This window comes from Glandiceps talaboti, chromosome 6, assembly GCF_964340395.1.
Source record: "Glandiceps talaboti chromosome 6, keGlaTala1.1, whole genome shotgun sequence".
NCBI classification, from domain to species: Eukaryota; Metazoa; Hemichordata; class Enteropneusta; family Spengelidae; genus Glandiceps; species Glandiceps talaboti.
Window position 1 is genome coordinate 16,231,865 of NC_135554.1, and position 19,935 is coordinate 16,251,799.

General features: G+C 35.1%; 1 protein-coding gene across 1 annotated transcript in view; it reads left to right on the plus strand.

Annotated features, from left to right (window-relative positions):
- LOC144436218 (phospholipid-transporting ATPase ABCA1-like) overlaps positions 1–19,935 on the plus strand; it is a 55,594-nt gene that overhangs the window by 20,304 nt on the left and 15,355 nt on the right. The window contains exons 10-35 of the mRNA XM_078124950.1: positions 23–205; positions 551–619; positions 1,538–1,814; positions 2,752–2,891; positions 3,424–3,549; positions 4,177–4,311; positions 4,872–4,965; positions 5,647–5,764; positions 6,351–6,530; positions 7,130–7,352; positions 7,683–7,904; positions 8,405–8,609; positions 9,606–9,746; positions 10,141–10,324; positions 10,845–10,976; positions 11,394–11,533; positions 11,761–11,898; positions 12,524–12,717; positions 13,128–13,248; positions 13,637–13,854; positions 14,073–14,250; positions 14,668–14,967; positions 15,971–16,123; positions 17,201–17,370; positions 18,169–18,401; positions 19,257–19,662. Coding sequence (XP_077981076.1) covers positions 23–205; positions 551–619; positions 1,538–1,814; positions 2,752–2,891; positions 3,424–3,549; positions 4,177–4,311; positions 4,872–4,965; positions 5,647–5,764; positions 6,351–6,530; positions 7,130–7,352; positions 7,683–7,904; positions 8,405–8,609; positions 9,606–9,746; positions 10,141–10,324; positions 10,845–10,976; positions 11,394–11,533; positions 11,761–11,898; positions 12,524–12,717; positions 13,128–13,248; positions 13,637–13,854; positions 14,073–14,250; positions 14,668–14,967; positions 15,971–16,123; positions 17,201–17,370; positions 18,169–18,401; positions 19,257–19,662 — 4,680 coding nt within the window. The remainder of the gene's footprint in view (positions 1–22; positions 206–550; positions 620–1,537; positions 1,815–2,751; positions 2,892–3,423; positions 3,550–4,176; positions 4,312–4,871; positions 4,966–5,646; positions 5,765–6,350; positions 6,531–7,129; positions 7,353–7,682; positions 7,905–8,404; positions 8,610–9,605; positions 9,747–10,140; positions 10,325–10,844; positions 10,977–11,393; positions 11,534–11,760; positions 11,899–12,523; positions 12,718–13,127; positions 13,249–13,636; positions 13,855–14,072; positions 14,251–14,667; positions 14,968–15,970; positions 16,124–17,200; positions 17,371–18,168; positions 18,402–19,256; positions 19,663–19,935) is intronic.

Below are 19,935 nucleotides of genomic sequence, written 5' to 3' on the forward strand. Positions count from 1 at the left end.
TTTTTGTTTTTACCCTTTTCAGCTTCAGTTGTTGCTAGAACAAGACAACCTAAGAGAGATTGTATGTAACACTACAGCATTAGGACAGTATCTGGACTCCGATGACCCTGCAACACTGGAAGAACTCAGTGATCAGTTATGCCAACTATCAGATAGACAGTTACAAGAACTTGCTGATGAATTGGAAGGTCACCTCAGAAACCAGGTAACAACACAACACCCTTCACCCCCATCCCCCCACCCCCACCCCCTACAGAAAAGTGAACAAATAAACACATACCATCATACCTTTACCATAATTGAAAAGATGAGTTTTCTCAATTTGAGAATATGTTTAAATAGAAATTGATTGTTGTAAAGGAATTTATAAACACCTTTTCCCTCTGACTCTAGAATGTTTCATCTCACACATAACCCTGTTGGGCAAGTTGGAAAGAAAGGGGAAAATGATACGTTCATGTTGTAGGTTTTTTTGTGATGCTGATAACTATATTTCAAACTACTGTGTGTGAACGTCACTCAATATGTATGTGTGTGTCTCTTGTTTCAGTGGAACACTACCAACTTTGAGGATTTTTTCAGGGAATTTCAGAAGAGACTTGAACAAATCAACACAGAGGTGAGTATGTTACATGTATGTGCTAACATCAGTGTCTCTTAACAGATTAATATTATTGAGAAAAATATAAAAAATGGTTGTCAGTGGCACAGTCATTAAACCCCTTGTCTGTTACTACTACAGTCAAGCCATTGTCTGGGTTTTACTTAGTTTTGCTGCTAGACCCCTTGGGCTATTCTGCTCACTGTGAAGGTGACCAAAGGTCGCTAGTGAGGGCAATAGCCTGAATGCCTTCGAGCTGGATTTCAGAAGATAGCCCAAGGGTCTAGCAGTTAGACTAGGTTTTACTTAATTTTCCATGCTGTAATTGAGTTGGTTGTCATTCAGTTTCTATCATGTACCAAACAACTCAAGATTATCTCAAGGTACTCCAAGTTTCCTTCTACATCAAGACTGAACCTATAGGGATGCCTTCAGAAGCCAGTTAATAAAACAATGAATCAGTATAAATAAAGATTATATACAAAACAACAATAGCATGCCATTCCTGGCTCTAATACTTCATGAAAAAATACAGTTTATACTTGGAATAGTTGGAATACTAATGTAAAGTTCAACTATGAGTAACAAACAAAATTTGGTGTGAAAGTGTGTAATAAAGCACCCTTCCTAAAAATGTCTCATTTTGCTGAGAGAGTATATTTTATGTTTGAATATACAGAGTGCAGGTTAATACTATTCCGCCAGTCCAGAGAGCGACATCAACGCTGAATAATTATATCATTGAGTGATCAAGGTCCGCAGTAGATGGATTGAAATGTCACATTCGTTTCCAATTTATCATTCCAAAGATTTATTTTTACCGATCAGAACTAGTATTAATCTGGGACAGTACAATATAGTTAAACTATATTGTACTGTCCCAGATTAATACTAGTTCTGATCGGTAAAAATAAATCATTCATTACTTTTCTTTAGTTTCAACTGTTAGAGAAATTAAGTGGTGGACTTCAGGAATTTGCAGCAAACCAGACCATAGAAGACATTTTCCTTGGAGTCTGCGGGAATCAGTCTGATTCCATGGAAATGTCCATGATGTACGGAATACTGGGTGGATTAAGAGGACTAGACATCAGGAATATTACTCGGGATTATGACCATTCCAAGGATAATGATATGCCGGAAGAATATGATAAATATGAAGAAATGGAAAATGAAGACGATGACCATGTCTATATATATGATAATTCTACCAGTGAGTTTTAATGGTTTCTATTGTAATACAATTAGATATTATTCCCCAGTATTTTCTTCTTTCGGCCAAAGAAAATACGTGTGACCCAAGGGGCCCTTGTCACTATCAGCTGCTAAACGAGTAGTGACAAACCTAGGTCACAAGTATTTTCCAGCTAAATGAAGAAAAATATTGAGGAATAATATAATCATACCATCAGCAGTAATGTTTTTTATAAATTGGGGGAAAGTAATCGCAATTTTGAGCATTTTTATTCATATTTCGTGCATGGTATAATAGATCTTTATTTGAGGATTTCATTACAAATAAAATAAACAAAGTAAAAAGTAAAAAGTGTCTACATCATAATGAGCTTAATGATGTAACTATAACGAGTGTCAAACATGTGATGAGTCATTATTGTTTAGTTTCATTTAGTGTGAAATGAACACTTGAACTTGTAGAATTGAGAGACAGTTATATTAAAGTATCCAGTAGTAATAATATAAGGTAACACAGTGAATGCATGAACCTGTAGAAGCAATGACACCAGTGAAAGTTATTGCATGATGTAGGACTGTGTGTGGTTAACATCAAAGATATAAAAAACTCAATAGAGTACGGGATACAAACGATAAATTATCAGAGATGTGAAAGTTACTGTCTAATTTACATTGTACAGCCAACATCAACGACATAATAAAACTTGACTGAAAACAACTATGAGTTCATTCATCTGTGAGTTCATTCAACTGTGAGTTCATTCTACTGTGAGTTCAACATCTATAGCATAAATACTACACTCATATTGCCAGCACTGTATGTCAATTAAGTCTTGCTGTAGAAAGAAAAAGAAATAAGTGGTGTTCACAGTTTTGTAACGACTAGAACATTTTATGTTAACAATTGGTATTATTATAGCTAACAGTACACTCAATTCATTTATTCTCTGTTACAGCTCCATTCTGTAATTCTTTGTTCAAAAACATGGAATCCAGTCAGTTTACCAGAATTCTATGGAGAAGATTAAAGCCATTGCTGGTAGGATATGTACCATTCTCACCTAATACCACGGCCTCTAGGAGAATTATTGAGAAGGTAAGTTGTCATTGTGCCAAACTGACCCTTGAAGGTGAAGCCCTACTCTAGGCATTGTAATTTGGTTGACATGAAAGACATATTTTGCCAAATAACAGACTTTGTCAAACTAACCCTAAGGGTTACTTTTATATAACTATTTGTATATTGTTTGCTTTCAAAAGAGCATCAGTTATTGGAAGAATGCCTTTCTATTGTTGTAAAGTAATCCTTGAGGGTAAACCTGTACATAACTATTCATCTATACCAAAAATATTTACTCTTAAGTGTTCATTATTCAACATTTTAATGTTTTATAACTGGATATCAAATTGTCTAGAATTGGTTAGGAGGTAGGTCATTTATTATTCTACAGTAGCCCTTAAAATTTGTGTGTGTGTGTGTGTGTGTGTGTGTGTGTCTGTGTCTGTGTCTGTGTCTGTGTCTGTGTCTGTGTCTGTGTCTGTGTCTGTGTCTGTGTGTGTGTGGGGGGAGGGGGTGCACTTTAACCCAGCACTGATATTTCGTCTGTTTTCATTTCAATATTTTGCAGGCTAACTGGCCATTCCAGACATTACAGGACATAGTGGACTTGGCCAATATGTGGCTTGAAATCTCGCCAGATATTGTGGAGTATTTAAACACAACAGAAATTCCTACAATACCACCAGAATTATTGGTAAGTTTATCTTAATTTCATATTATCAAAAAACGTTTCCTTGCTCATGAAACATTTTTTACATCCAAAAAAGGGTAAAATTACGACAATGAACTTCTATTTCCATGTAGATTTTCTTGTCAAAGTATCTTTGGTTCCTTTTTAAAAAAAAAAATCACATTCCAGAGAGAAACGATGTTATTTCAGCCTATAACATCACAGTCTGCATATTGTGTTTGTTTACTTCTGAATCACATGATATGACTTCATATACTTCTTTTACACCTCAACAACTTTTACGGAAATATTGTGACCAACGAGTATCTTGTCTGTGGGTCAAAGCAATTAAAAAAAGAAAAATGTAAAATAAAATGAAAACCCAACCTACCTATTGTGTGAAGTGATGTTATCAGAAATAAACCTTTTTTTTTTAATTTTTACCTAAGAATCGTAGTATTAATGAATGATTTACTACACCAATTTCTCATACAAACACAGTAGTGTACTCATTATAGATAAATTTTGTTGACATAAAACATTTAATAATTTCAGAGAAAGAAATGAACTTAAGATATATTTGCAGAACACTTCACCCCTTTGTTACTCTAAACAAGAAATCTGTGTATATCTTTTAATGAAATATTTTAGGAATCAATGGCGAACTACAGTGGATATGATGATTTTATCCAAGTATATAATGAGACACTGTCTGATAAAGACACATGGTTTGAAGCCATAGAAGTCTTGGATGAAGTAGCAACACTTGCTAGTGACTTCCTTCAGGTATGCACTTCTCAAAGTCAGTTTATTTATTTGCTGTATGGCAAGTACAAATTGTGATTTTTTTGAATGTCATTGCAATTTTATAGTGGTACATTACATTACATTGTTGATGATGGTTTTTCCTACTTTTAAACCATGATAAACACTCTTCATTTTCAAACGCTTTCATATATTTATCTATGATTTGCAAAGTGAACAATTTTCCATTACAGTGCCTAAGTTTTGATACAGTCAGAAAGTCAATATGTAGAATGTGAACAGCTCACTGATTGTCTGTGATGACATGTCAAATAAACATACTTACCACTCCCATTGTTTCCTATGTTGTGTAAGTTTTGATAGTTAGAAAGTCCAGAATTGCTATGTAGAATGTAGACATTTCCTAGATTGTCTGTGATGACGTGTCAAATAAACACACTTACCACTCCCATTATCTCCTACAGTTCCTACATCAGAAAGTCCCTATGTAGAATGTAGACATCTCCCAAGATTGTCTGTCACAACATAAATCATACATAATTTTTTTTTTGAAAACTTACCTCTCTCCTTGTCTCCAACAGTGTATAAATCTTGATAGATTTGTTGGCTATGATACTGAAGAAGATGTTCTTTACCACGGTATGGAATTGATGAAAGACAACAAGTTCTGGGCAGGTTGGTGTTATTAGAACTTACAATGAGATATCTCAACATTTCATATTAGTATGAGTAGCAATAATCCTAGGATAGGTAGTGTATCACAAGTAAAAAAAAAATCAGTGTTAACAGATTGGTACTGGTTTAGTTGAAATGTGTTGTGTTAAAATACTTGTGAAGTCATGATGATCGAATGGTTTGAGTGGCCAGCTTGGAATGTACAGGTTGCAGGTTGCAGGTTTGAGCCCAGTCGCTGCCATTTGTTTCTGAATGGCTAAAGTCCTTGGGCAAGATTTGAACCATGATTGTGACTCAGTCAACCCAGCTGTATAATTGGGGACCTAGTAGAACAGAAGTTGCAATGTGAATGTTTTAATCATATGCACTTATAGAGACTGCAATGGAGTGTATGCTCCCCAGGGAGTTGAAGAAGTATAAAGGGCTGCTGTGGTGCTATAGATCCATACCACGGGTAATAATTGAAAAGCTCTTTCAGTACAGCGTGGGAAATCGCTATACTAACATTGTTATTGTACTGGTCGTACTTGTCGCTATCGTTGATTTATGATGAATTTCAACTTAAAGCCAGTCATAAGCCAGTCATAAGGATGAATGGTTATAAAAATCAGTTTTACTGTTACAATACCATTTTTCTTCACTACAGTTTTTAATTGAAATTGAAATACCTTATCTTCACAGGTGTTGTATTTACCAACCTAGACCCCAATCCAGAGTCTGATGTCATACCTAACCATGTCTACTATAAAATTAGAATGGACAGTTGGGTTATAGAAACTACATGGAGACTAGAAGATAGGTAAGTAGATTACCTTACCTTACCTTACCTTACCTTACCTTACCTTGATTAATTTATATAAGATGATTGAAGTCAGGGGTGCGTTCGATTTGCACAATCATAATCATGATTTATCAATCACAATCATGATTTTGCATTTGATAAATACCAATCACAATCATGATTGGTAATCATAGTAATCATGCCCCAAACCATGATTGCCATGATTACAAGATGGCAGACAACGTAATCATAGAGGGGGGTCGTGTGCCCTTGGCTGACGGCAAGTTAGAAATGACGGAAAACATTATGTAAATAAATTGTGTTCGGTCAGATTGGTAATTTGTTATCATTGACGATGTAAAATCATATAATTTATCCGTAATGTGCAAAACTTTTAAAAAAATGTTTACATGTAAGTAATCATGATCGTGATTGATCGTTTTGTTTACAACCTCGTTTCGAGAAATGACGTCAGATTAATCACAATCATGTTTGGCCAAATCGAATGCGCCCATGTTCCTCCCTACAGTGCCACAGCTCAATAACTTAGATTTCATAGTATGGCCACTTGAGGGCGCTAACCTACAAATATTCTTAATTTCAGTTACTGGACACCTGGACCAAGAGGAGACTACACAGTAGATTTGAAATACCTTCAGTCTGGTTTTGTCTACTTACAAGATATGATAGAACATGCAATCGTTGAAATTATCACAAAAACCAACAAACTCAACATTGGCATGTATGTACAGCAGTTTCCATATCCATGTTTCAAATCTGATCGGTAAGTTTGATCTTTGTGCCAAGTTTAGTCATAAATGGTAGAAATATATTTTGTTAAAAAATATACTCCATCATCTGTGAGACTAAGTGAATACAATATAGTCCAGTTTCTGTAATCACAAAGCATGGGCAAAGTCTTGAAACTGTATTTTGTGTTTTATCAAACATGTTCAAAAGACTTGAAATGTTACCAGAGATATTTTCTTTGTGATTGTAATCTTCTCTTTTTTTTTAGTTTTTGTTTTGTTAAGTTTTATTGCAATGTAATAATCAGTACATAAAGCTGAATAATAATAATAATAATAATAATAATAATAATAATAATAATAATAATAATAATAATAATCGGTTCTTATATAGTGATTTCCCACGCCGTGCTCAAAGACCCAAGTACTAAACTAAAGTGAAACTGAATAAATGCTACTCCCAAATTCATTCATTGATGATACATGTACATGTACATGTAAATGAAAATATGGTGACAGACTAGCATACTTTTGTGGTTGCAGAGTTTTGAGGCTTGTAAAATTGGTAAAGAAATGTCAGTTATAGATCCGTAATGAAATAATAATATTTTTCCTGTCTGCTCTCTTTGACTAGGTTTGTATTCTTCTTGTCATTTGTGCTACCAATGTTCATGGTTGTGTCCTGGGTCTACTCTGTTGCCATGACAATCAAGAATATCGTGTACGAGAAAGAGCAACGATTGAAGGAAGTGATGAAAGTGATGGGTTTAGGCAATGGTGTACACTGGGTAGCATGGTTTATTAATAGTTTTATTATGATGTTTGCCAGCTCCATTCTCTTAATTCTACTTATCAAGGTAAGATTACCACTCAGTCTGTACTGTTTGATATTATTCCCTAATATTTTACTTCATTCAGCCAAGGAAAATAACAGTGACCTAAGGGGCCTTGTCACTATGAGTCGCTAGACGAGTAGTGACAAACCCTTAGGTCACTAGTATTTTCCGGTGTGTGTGTGTGTGTGTGTGTGTGTGTGTGTGTGTGTGTGTGTGTGTGTGTGTGTGTATGCGTGCATGTGTGTGTGTGTGTGTATGACAATTTCCCATAGATATGAAACATTCTTAAGTATAAACATATGTTTTTGTAAATTAAAATTATAAAAATGTGTTTCTTGTCCTATCTTTCAGTATGGTAAATTACTGACATACAGTGATATGTCAGTTATCTTATTCTTCATGGTATCATTCAGTATATCCACCATGATGCTGTGTTTCCTGATAAGTACGTTTTTCTCCCGTGCAAACCTGGCTGCTGCCTGTGGTGGTATCATCTTTCTAGCTACCTATGTACCTTATGTCATGGTTACAGCATGGGAAGAGGAGATGACACAAACACATAAGATACTTGCTGTAAGTACTTCATTCTCACAAGATGGATTGATGTAACTTTTGTCGATTAGCACCACATACATTAATACCTAGCAGTAAACTTATGATAGCCCATTTGAATAGCACCCTCTGGTGGTGTAAGTCAGTAGTGATATAGAAGTCAAATTTTAAACATGCCATTTAGGGCATACTTAAGATAAAAGTAATTTGTGATCTTTTTAGCTAGTCTGTCCATGGCACTGTAGCTGTGATTAGCTAACAGATCACAAGCAGCTTTTATCCTGAATGTGGCCTTACTGTTGTAAGTCAAAACTGTGAATAGCGCCATCTAGTGGTGTCATGTGAGAGAGGAAATGTGAATAGCGCCACCTAGTGTTGTCATGTGAGAGAGGAACTGTGAATAGTTCCATAAACTATCATTTGTCATGCACATGAAAGAACTAGTGAATGTACATCAAGCTGTATCCCTAATAACATGAGAATTTCATGGAACTAATACATGGTGTTTTTAATTATTACAGAGTTTGATCCATACAATATCATTTGGCTATGGTTGTACCTACTTTGCTATCTATGAGATACAAGGTATAGGTTTACAATGGGACAATATCGACAGCAGTCCAATCATGGGAGATAATTTTAGTTTTAAACTATCACTGGTTATGATGTGGGTTGATGCTGTTATCTATGCTGTATTAACATGGTATATAGAGGCAGTCTTTCCAGGTAAGTCTATGCTGTATTTACATGGTATATAGAGGCAGTCTTTCCAGGTAAGTCTATGCTTTATTTACACATTGAGGCAGTCGTTCCAGGTAAGTCTATGGTGTATTTACATGGTATATAGAGGCAGTCTTTCCAGGTAAGTCTATGGTGTATTTACATAGTATATAGAGGCAGTCTTTCCAGGTAAGTCTATGGTGTATTTACATGGTATATAGAGGCAGTCTTTCCAGGTATTAGTCTATGGTGTATTTACATGGTATATAGAGGCAGTCTTTCCAGGTAAGTCTATGGTGTATTTACATGGTATATAGAGGCAGTCTTTCAAAGTAAAAAGTCTATGGTGTATTTACATGGTATATAGAGGCAGTCTTTCCAGGTAAGTCTATGCTGTATTTACATGGTATATAGAGGCAGTCTTTCCAGGTAAGTCTATGGTGTATTTACATAGTATATAGAGGCAGTCTTTCAAAGTAAAAAGTCTATGCTGTATTTACATGGTATATAGAGGCAGTCTTTCCAGGTAAGTCTATGGTGTATTTACATGGTATATAGAGGCAGTCTTTCAAAGTAAAAAGTCTATGCTGTATTTACATGGTATATAGAGGCAGTCTTTCCAGGTAAGTCTATGCTGTATTTACATGGTATATGGTATATACTTCAGGCAAAATAACTATTTTGTCATTTGAATAAAGAAGTGATAGACAACAAAAATATATAGCTTATTTTTTTTACTGTGTTGCAACAATAGTTACAAGTCCCTTCAGTTTAGTTTGAAAATTCAATATGAAGTTGATTTGAAGTAGTGTTGAATACTAGTATTAAACTACAGCCTGAATTTCACTGACTTTTTAGTAGATACAGAATCAATGATAAAGATTGCTTTGTTACCATGTAATAGATCATCTGCAGAATCCTCAGATTTCAACTGAAAAATATTACAACTTTGGTGACATGCAACCTAATTCTATGTGTGTTGTATGTTACTTTACCCATTAGGTCAATTTGGTATGCCCAGGCCATGGTACTTTCCAGTCACCAAGTCATACTGGTGTGGTTCGTCCAGTAGAGGAGAAATGTCATTGGACAATCCTACATATGAAATGGGAAATGTAGCAGGAAACAGTGACCATGAACAGGGTAAGATATATTACCATTCTTGAATAGGGTAAAATCTATGACAGTGCCTGAATAGGGTAAATTATGTGACCATGCCTGAATAGGGTAGGATAAGTAGAATATTATATGAATAGGGTAAGACATGTGACTATGAATTGGGTAAAATCTGTGACCATTCATGAATAGGGTAAGATCAGGGACCATGAAGAGGGTAAGATGTGTTCCATAAACCCATACTTAGAGATAGTTGTTAATTCACTTTGAAAATAGGCATGTTAAGCATTCATAAATGATAATTTCTTTCACTTTAATAAATATGTAGACATAGGAAACATTTTGGAAGCTTAGCCTAGACACCTCACAGTGAGTTTTGATATCCGTAAAATTATACACTTTCTTTCACTTTCACACATAGATGCAGAGAGGCAGCATTTTGAAACTGAACCAAAGCATCTTACAATGGGTGTCAGCATCCGTAACTTGATGAAGAAATACAAATCTAGTGATAAAATAGCAGTGGATGGGCTATCACTCAATTTCTATGAAGACCAGATTACATCATTTTTAGGACATAATGGGGCAGGCAAGACCACAACCATGTAAGTTACTGTCATTGGTTTTTGTACTAGTAAAGTTAAATGTTTGTGTACTTGTTGTAATCTCATTTTGAAGCTGGTGCTTTCGTCTGATAATATTGTATTTGTAGAGTCACATGTAGTACAAACTCTCAGACTAGATACTGTGCAGTATTAAAAATCACAACAGTTGTAGAAATATAAATAGTTCTTTTTTTTATTTCATCTTTATAACATCTATGTTGCATCACTGTAGTTGCAATTGATAATACTACATGTACTATGTTCATTCATAGAAGTTCTTCTTCACTGTCTATGAATGAACATAGTCCTTTTCGAGCAATGAATTTAGAATGATTGTAACAAACTAAATTCCAGAGTGACTATACTTTCACCATTTGCTTTGATTCTTGGAACCATAAACATTATTTGTTCTTCATAGGTCCATTCTGACTGGGTTGTTTCCCCCTACCTCTGGTACAGCCTACGTATGATATATCACCATGATATACATTGCCAGTAACAATAATTTTGTTTTTCTTAGGTCCATTCTGACTGGATTATTTCCCCCTACCTCTGGTACAGCCTACGTATATGACCATGATATACAAACTGACATTGATGAAGTCAGGAAGAGTATGGGAATGTGTCCACAACATAATGTGCTCTTTGACCAGTAAGTAACGTTTCATTTTTCTATCTTTCTGGATTTTTTCAAATTTTCCATGAAATCTGACCAACTATTAAAAACATTATTAGAATTGTGCAAACAAGAGTAAAGTTGTTCATCTCCCTGGCATTGTTTTTTTTCTCCATCAACTAAACTTTGCCAAGACTGCATGAAGGATACAAACTACATAATGGTATTGAAAAAGTGAATAAGAGTAAAGTGAATCTAGAATGCCATGTTATCAAATCCTTAATGAACCCATTTCAAAAATTAAGCAAAAAAAGATACAAATTATTACAGCTAGTTAGGGTCTGTCTGTCCACCAGTTACCCCCCCCCCCCCCCCCCACTAGAGTGTGACATCATAACATGTTAGGATATTATCTCAATATAACACATGTCATCATTTTACTCCCATACACAGTCTGACAGTGGGTGAACATCTGTGGTTCTATGCCAGACTAAAAGGATTGACCAATAGACAAGTAAAAGAAGAGATGGAACAAATGATACGAGATATTGGACTACCACATAAAAGAAATGAAAAGTCCAAACATCTATCAGGTATGGCACATTGCTGTCAAAACTGTAATGTGAACTTTTCTATGTTTATTTATTTGTTTATTTCAACACTTCCTAACCTCCTGAGGTATTACAAAAGGTTACCCAGCTAATTAATACAAAATTGATATACTGTGTATTAAAGGCTAATGTATTTATTGAATAGAATTATCAGTTTAGATTATTTTTTTGGAAGTGTTTGTAAGTTGTCTGATTGCTTTTGTTGACAGGTGGAATGAAGAGAAAGTTGTCCGTAGCCATTGCATTTGTTGGTGGTAGTCGCGTTGTAATCTTAGATGAACCTACAGCTGGTGTAGATCCGTATGCAAGGAGAAGCATATGGGATTTACTGAGCAGGTATAGGAAAGGTGAGAGGTCATTGTAATACTTATCGATACCATGGCAGTACTACTAGTGGGACTAGAATATGTAAATATTCAATGAGATACTTCTCAATATCTTTACTTAGGGTAGTAAGTAGATAGAATCTACTTGATTCACTTGTCACTCTACAAAAGTTCTCAAACAATAATATAGTTCAGTATTATGTAAATAGTGCTAGTTTTACTGAACTTTTTTATTCACAGCAGGCATAATTCTATTATAATACACATTCACAGTTTATCAATTTCAATATATACTGCATCTCACTAAATTGTCATTCATGTATTTGTTGGGTGTTTGATGGCCGAAGAGTTATCTCGTACTCATTTACCTCTACAGTCTAGGCTCGAACCCACCCGGTGTCAGCTGGGTTTGATTCAAAATTAACCAGGTCTGTATGTAAGAAGGATGGTGCTCAGTTTTTCTCTGGGTATTCCAGTTTCGTCCTGCTTTTCAACACTAGGACGCTATGGTGTTGCTCAGTGGTGACTATTCAACAAATTGCCGAATTTATTTGGACGTAGAAAGATTACAATGTTATGTATTTGTAGCTAGTTTCCATACAATGACAGTTTTCTAACTCCTGAGACTGTTCTTACTGATTGTTAGGTCGTACCATCATTCTGACAACCCATCACATGGATGAGGCTGATATCCTTGGTGACCGCATCGCTATCATCTCACAAGGAAAACTGAAATGTTGTGGTTCATCTCTCTATCTGAAAAGTCAGTTTGGAAACGGATACTACCTGGTGCTGGTAAAGAAGTCAAAGAAATTAAGCTGGAACGAACAAGCTAAAGAGGTAGGGTTTTATAAACACCATGTTAGGGACTCTTGACAGCTGGAATGAACAGGCTAAGGAGGTAGGGTTTATAAACACCATGTTAGGGACTCTGGACAGCTGAAACGAACAAGTACATACTTCCACTATAACAAATCACATGCACGTGTCCTTGTTGGTTTAGCTTTATCAAATGAGTATTTTGCATAAATAATGATTAGGTTTTCACTGTAATTTACTATGGAATTTACATGGGATAGTAAACCAATGGGAGTTTAAATACTAAGCCTGTTGTAGGCAGAAATGAGTACCAATTGAAACAGTATACTTTTACACTTGATATGAATGCTATAAATGAGTGTAGCACATAGAGAAAGTGCTTTACTTCAGTGTTACTCATTGCATGTATTTACATAATTTACTCTACACAGGATGGACTAGATAATGTTGATGAAGGTCTTGGATCAGAACTAAGTAGTCGTTGTGATAGTATGTCTACCACTCCATTGACAGGGAGCTCCTCAAGATCAACTGAAAGTTCAAACACAGGAGGTAGTGTATTACCAATATTACATTCTGATTTGAATCGTTTTGTAGAAATAAACACAATGTGTTGACAGGCAGTGATCATTGCAATTACAGTACTAGGAGATAATATGATATTAAACATAAACACAGTTCACTCTGAATGATGGATGATTGTCAACATCTTTTTGGGGATTCCAAACCTCTCATAGTGTGAATCAGATTACAGTGGTGCCAAGTTTGAGGACGCATGCACAGGGGGTGTCACACATTGATTATTCTTCAGTACATTACGATATCTGTACAATGGCATACAAATGAGCACCTGTGCAGGACGTATTTAAATTAAACTTTTTTTGGCATGTAATGCTTAATCTGATTGTAATTTATGTCAACATTTTGTATTGTGTTCCAGTGAGAATATACTGTGATGAAAGAACAGTGACACAGTTTGTTCAGAGTCAGATACCTGGAGCTGAGTTAGCTGAAACCACTACTACTGAACTCACCTACCTACTACCAACTGAGGCAACCAAAAGTGGAGCATTTGAAAGACTGTTCAACGGTCTGGATCAGAATATGCAGAAACTGAATATATCTAGCTATGGCATATCAGATACTTCACTTGAAGAGGTAGGTCAGGAGGTCAAGGAAAGGTCAGGTCATAATTGTGATTATGTAAATTTATTCGGAAAGGGAAAGAAGTTAATTTCTGATAAATCAATGATAGTGATTTTTCAATAAATATTTGAAAACCAAATTTCCTTTCTGACTTGATACGTGGTATATATTGTAAAGTTGTAAGAATTGAAAGAAAGATTGTGATGTGATCACTTTTAATTGTTTATCAGATATTCCTGAAAGTGGCAGATGATTTTGAAGAACCTCTCAACAAACAAAAACAAGCCGTGAATGATACCGGACGACTGCCCAGACCATTTATGGGGCTAAGAAGTCTACGCAGGAAACGATTAGAAAAACAACAACAGAAACATAAAGACAAAACACAGTTGTTGAGTGACACTGATCGTAAGTCTATCATTTTCTGAAATTTTGTCTGAATTTTCACAAAAATTTATTTTATTCTCATTTTATCATTATGATGTCATAATTTTGAGCTATGCAAATTCTGCTATGGTTACATTTATATTTGACATTCATTTGATAAAAGCATAAACAGATTTTTTTTTTAATGTCTTCAAAATGACTGCAATTTGTTATATTTTCCTTGAATATGTGTGGTTTTATTTTGCTGTTGTGATTTTGCTGCCATTATTACTCCAATGTGAAAGTAAAACTGTAAGATACTTTTGTTGGTAACACTAGAAGTTTTTATTTTGTTGAAACGTATCATAGACATTCCTCCAGCGTCTACGTCTAGTGCCACCAACAATTGTATCTTTCTACAGTCTGTGTGAAAGTTTGCCATTTCGATTTTGCTCTTAGATCACAGACAAGCTACTCAGATATCCCAAACACCTGCTGATCACATTGCATGTGTCCCAGCTGCGAGTTTTTCCAATGTGGATATAGCGGAATCTGATACAGATACAGATACAGCTTGCACAGCCAAGCCTTGTCATGATCATGATACAGTATCACTGCCATCAATGTCATCTGTATCATCCTCATCATCCATGTCACCATTAGCAACTCCTCCTCCTCCATCCCAGGAAAACGATGCTGCTGCGGAGCAATCTCAGACTCTATTAAAAGATACCTCACTCAAAGCCAAATTCCGAAAGGGTAACAAAATGCCATTCATTATATTTTATTTTAACCCATAATGCTTCCATGTGTATCTCAGTTGTCATTAGTCATCTCAGCATGCTACCATAACTTTCTCATTTGTGTTGCTTTGTGTGAATATTTTCTGTCATTTTTTTTCATTATTTACTCAGTAATAGAAGGATCTTATATAGATGTCTAGAATGCGTTATTGTAATACATATACCATAGGCCAATATGACAATGTAATGCATCATGATTTTACGACATGGGTAGACTGAAAGATCTACCGTTGAGGGCGCTCTTCTCATCCTGAGAACACCACTGAGAAGGGATGATAAGGACGCCTCCAGTGACATATTTTACATTCTTACTCTATGAATAAATTATGGAAAAATTATACATAACATCTACTTCAAAGTGTATTGAAGTGTAAGAGCATGCTATCTATAAAATATAAAAGGAACTCTAACATTGTCAATATTGATTCATATCTTCAATTTCAGTGGTATGTTTTTATAGAAAATCTTCTGCACTAACTGTAACTGGAGTATTATCTTTTTGATCAGACAACCAACAATATATTCACTGAAAAAAATGTTTAAATACCAATAAATAGACATTGTACGTCAATTAGAGGTCCATTTTGTCTATAAGTAATATAGTAATAAGTTGAAATTTGATTTATTGGGGTGCTGATTTTTGAATGCTGACCCCAAAAAATTAATTTGATTGGGTATATCTTCATATTTATACTGTTACATAAATATGTTTTCCTACAGGTGATTGAGCACTCCTCAGGATGTACAGTATTATGAATAAGTCGTTATGTATCTTATAAAATAGTTTCAAAAACCTTCCAGTTGTATCTATATAATATGATAACTATTTAAGTGTCAACAGTAATATCATTTCATATTTGTTTAGATTTCCTCCATTTTCATTTTGGATCCCTTCTGTGAAATCATTTCAAGTTTTACAACATGTCATACTTTGTTTATCAATGTTTGCTTATCTGTAGCCATGGCAACAGCCTCCAGTCCCTTCACTTCATCAGTATCATCACCTACAGTTGAACTGGTCAAATACAACAAGAACTCGGCCAGCTCAGTAGCTACCACTGATGGACAGGTCGAATTACCAACATCTCCAACAATTGAAGAAGATAGACAGGGTATATTACACACTCAGACACTTTTATTTAGAATGACTTGTCTGATGGTTTTGCTGTAGAAGCACAAATCTTGCACATATCAGGCATCCTAACAGCACAGGTTCCGTACCGCTGCCTGCACAGTCATTCATCTGCATGCCCAGTAACTAACTAATACTTATTTTGTATGTTAAAGGGGCACAAACTGAGTTTGTAAGCTTTTTACCCAAGTGAAAGTAAATACATAAAACCTCAATTGAACTATTTTCATTAAATTTTAATGTCGATACATGTCTTCTATGACATTATAGTTGTCTTCTCAATATGTTAGAACAGTTGATTGTGTGTTGGACATTTCCTCAACATTTTTAATATGTGCAATAAATTACATTATTGGACTGTGTATGAGTGATAAATTAATACCAGTTTTGAGTTCAGTCAATTGCAAGGAATGGTTAAGTATTCTTTAGTAAGTAGAATACTGTGAGTACCTTTTAAATAATTTGCACCCAAAAACATAACTCAGCTTGTGTCCCCTTTAATGCTCTTTTCTTTTCTTTCACCAGAATTAACCTTGTTTTTCTCTTCAAGCAATTGTGCTACAACAACTAAGCATTCCTGTATTATGTGTCTAACAATAATCTATGCGTTAATCTCATGTGGCTTTGTTACGTTGTGGTGTTACAGAACTGTGAAATTAGACAGGACAAACGGAAAATATATTGATAAAAAAATCTGATATTAGACAGAGATAAACTGAAAAATATAGTTTATATTTATTTATTTGCATACTTGTTTGCTTTATTGGTACTAACAAAGGTGTGCTTGTCGATAAGGTAAAATTGCATGTAAATTATGTGCTATAGTTTATGCAAATTAGTAAGACTTCAAAGCTGATGCCAATTAGTTCTAATTACATTTTTTTGTATATGCAAATATGTCAATGAAAATTTGTTATAAATTGACATATTGGAACCTAGTATAACATAAAACATAAAGTGTTTGTACTACCATACCACAGAATATGTTGGTGAATATCATTAGTGTTCATTTACATATTATGAATAGTTAAACATGTCATTTGCATATTATTTGTAGATATGGATTCTGACACTGAGTCTGCCTACGAGGGCAGTCTGACTAGCGATCTGTATGACCTAGGTCAGTCTAAGATCACAGGATCCAGACGCTACCTTCGACAATTCCAGGCCCTCATTATAAAGAGATTTAATAACTCCAGGAGAAATGTCAAATCATTCATTGCACAGGTAAGATAAAATCATTCATTGCACAGGTAAGATAAACACCTATGCCTTAGATAACCAACAAATATTTGACATTTTGAACTGTTTGTACGATATTGAAAAAAACAAACTGAGGTCTCTTTCTCTTGTCACTACATTTTTGTCAGGACATATATAATTATTTTATGAGTAATTATTAGATTTCATGTTGTAAGCTCAGACTGACAGTTTCATCATTCTTGGTATACTTGAATTTTTCAGACTCAGTCCTTATTCGTGATTTTTTTCACGTGGTTCTTGACAGAAGATAGGGGACAGAGACACTGTATGTTTTTTACAATGATAATTAGTCTTATATGCTAGGCCAAAAAATAAAAAATAGTTTCTGGTGCGGCAACATGTTTTTTTTAAATTTTTACTCTCAAGAAACCTGTCACTCAATCTACTATTTATAGCAGTTACTGTTCTTTTTATTTAGTACTTTAGAGCAAGTTTGTATGTGGGGTGACTATCATTTGCTTGTTCATGATTGGCACTGCAGTTTCCTTCACTGAAGTAGGGGGGGTTATTTTTGTGTGTCCTCCCAGATCTGCAGACTGTTTTGGCTGGACAAACATGAAAATAAAAAGACCGACACAAGGGTATTTCAGTGACCAGAAACAATTCCTTTTTTGGCCTTATGTAAATTTCACTATGTTTTTCGAATGAAATGCCCTTATTATAAATGCAACTCACTATAATAGCTGAGACATAATTGGATTTAAATCTCCAGCCGTGGTCAATCACAGTTATTTGATAAAACATATTTTTTCACTTCACTAGGTGCTTGTTCCTGTGGTCTTTATATTGCTGACATTGTTATTTTCATTACTGGTTCCACCAATGAGAGAAGCACCGTCAGTACAACTGATGCCCTGGTTGTACCCAGGCAGACAGCTACACATGTTTTCAAGTCAAGATACTCCTGATAATGCACTGTCTCAGAGCTTAGATCAGAATTTACATTACACACCTGGTATCGGAACACGATGTATGACACCTCAACCAGTGATAGAGTGAGTATCAAAATTTACATATTACACCTGGCATAGTGTTGCAATATGTGTGCAACCTCAACCAATGATGTCACAGTTAGAATTTGCACATGTATTGGAGACACAATGAATGACACCTCAACCAATGGTAGAGTATCAATATTTACATATTACACCTGGCATAGTGTCAATGTATGCTACCTCAACCAATGATATCACAGTTAGAATTTGCACATGTATTAGAGACACAATGAATAACACCTCAACCAATGGTAGAGTATCAATATTTACATATTACACCTGGCATAGTGTCAATGTATGCTACCTCAACCAATGATATCGATGTCAGAATGTGCATATTACACATGTGTTAGGGACAGAGTGAATGACACTTTAACCAAAGGTAGAGAGTATCAAAATTGACATACAATAGTACATCTTGGAAAGGGACACATTTATACCTCAAGGAGTGGAGTAGAATTATCAGAATTTGCATATTTCACCTGGCAAAGCCCTTGCACTATATATGTCAACCCCGATAAGAGTATCTATCAGAGTTTATACTTGGTACAGGAATATTAAGATTTCTGACAGTGCAGCATAGAAAACTGTCCGACATCTTGCATAGCACACCTGGTAAAGCGACTTGGAGAACTATACCTGACCTGGCCAAATATTTCAGAAGATCTAAATAGAAAATTGTTATTTTCATTTCTATCTTAATACACCAGTGATACATTTATGTATGTACACTTTCATTCTTTGTTTAGTGAATTGTACAGTTTTATATATCAATTTTCAAATGATGACCAATTATGAGTGAAATTAAATCTATGGCTCTGGTGGATTGCTTTCCCCATTATACTTTTTTTTCAGGGATCTTCCATGCATGGAGTCTGAGGCTACTAAGTGGATCAAACCAGAAATGTCACAAGCTGTTCAACAAGTATACAGTCAGTATAATCTGACTGATGACAACCCTTCACCACCATGTGACTGCTCATCAGGATCCCAGCAGTGCCCACTAGGTGCAGGGGGACCCGCACCTATTTACAGAGTTACACAGACAACAGAGGTTATGTTGAACATGACAAATCGAAATGTGACAGATTACTTGGTTAAGACTACTGATGACTACACTGGTGTCAGATATGGTGGATTGAGTTACTTAGAGTTGAACAGCCTGGCTCCAGATCCGTCAACTCTGATGAATACATATAATAATATATCACAGAATCTCGATCAGAATCTGACTCAGAGGATGAATGTCACTGATATACCTGTAAGTATCCGACCATTGAGAATATCTATAACAATATGAATCAAAATCTCAGTCAGAATTTTACTCACTGATAATGCCATTGATTTGCCACAAAGTAGTAGTAAGTCTTTTGAAAATCTGCATATGTGACAGAATCTCAATCTAAAGCCAACTCAGCTATTAAAGTGACATTGATTTACTCTTTAGATATTTATTCAATTTTGGATATAGCTGACAATATCTCAAAGAATCTCAATCCAAATTGTACCTGAATTTCAATGGTTAATAATAAGT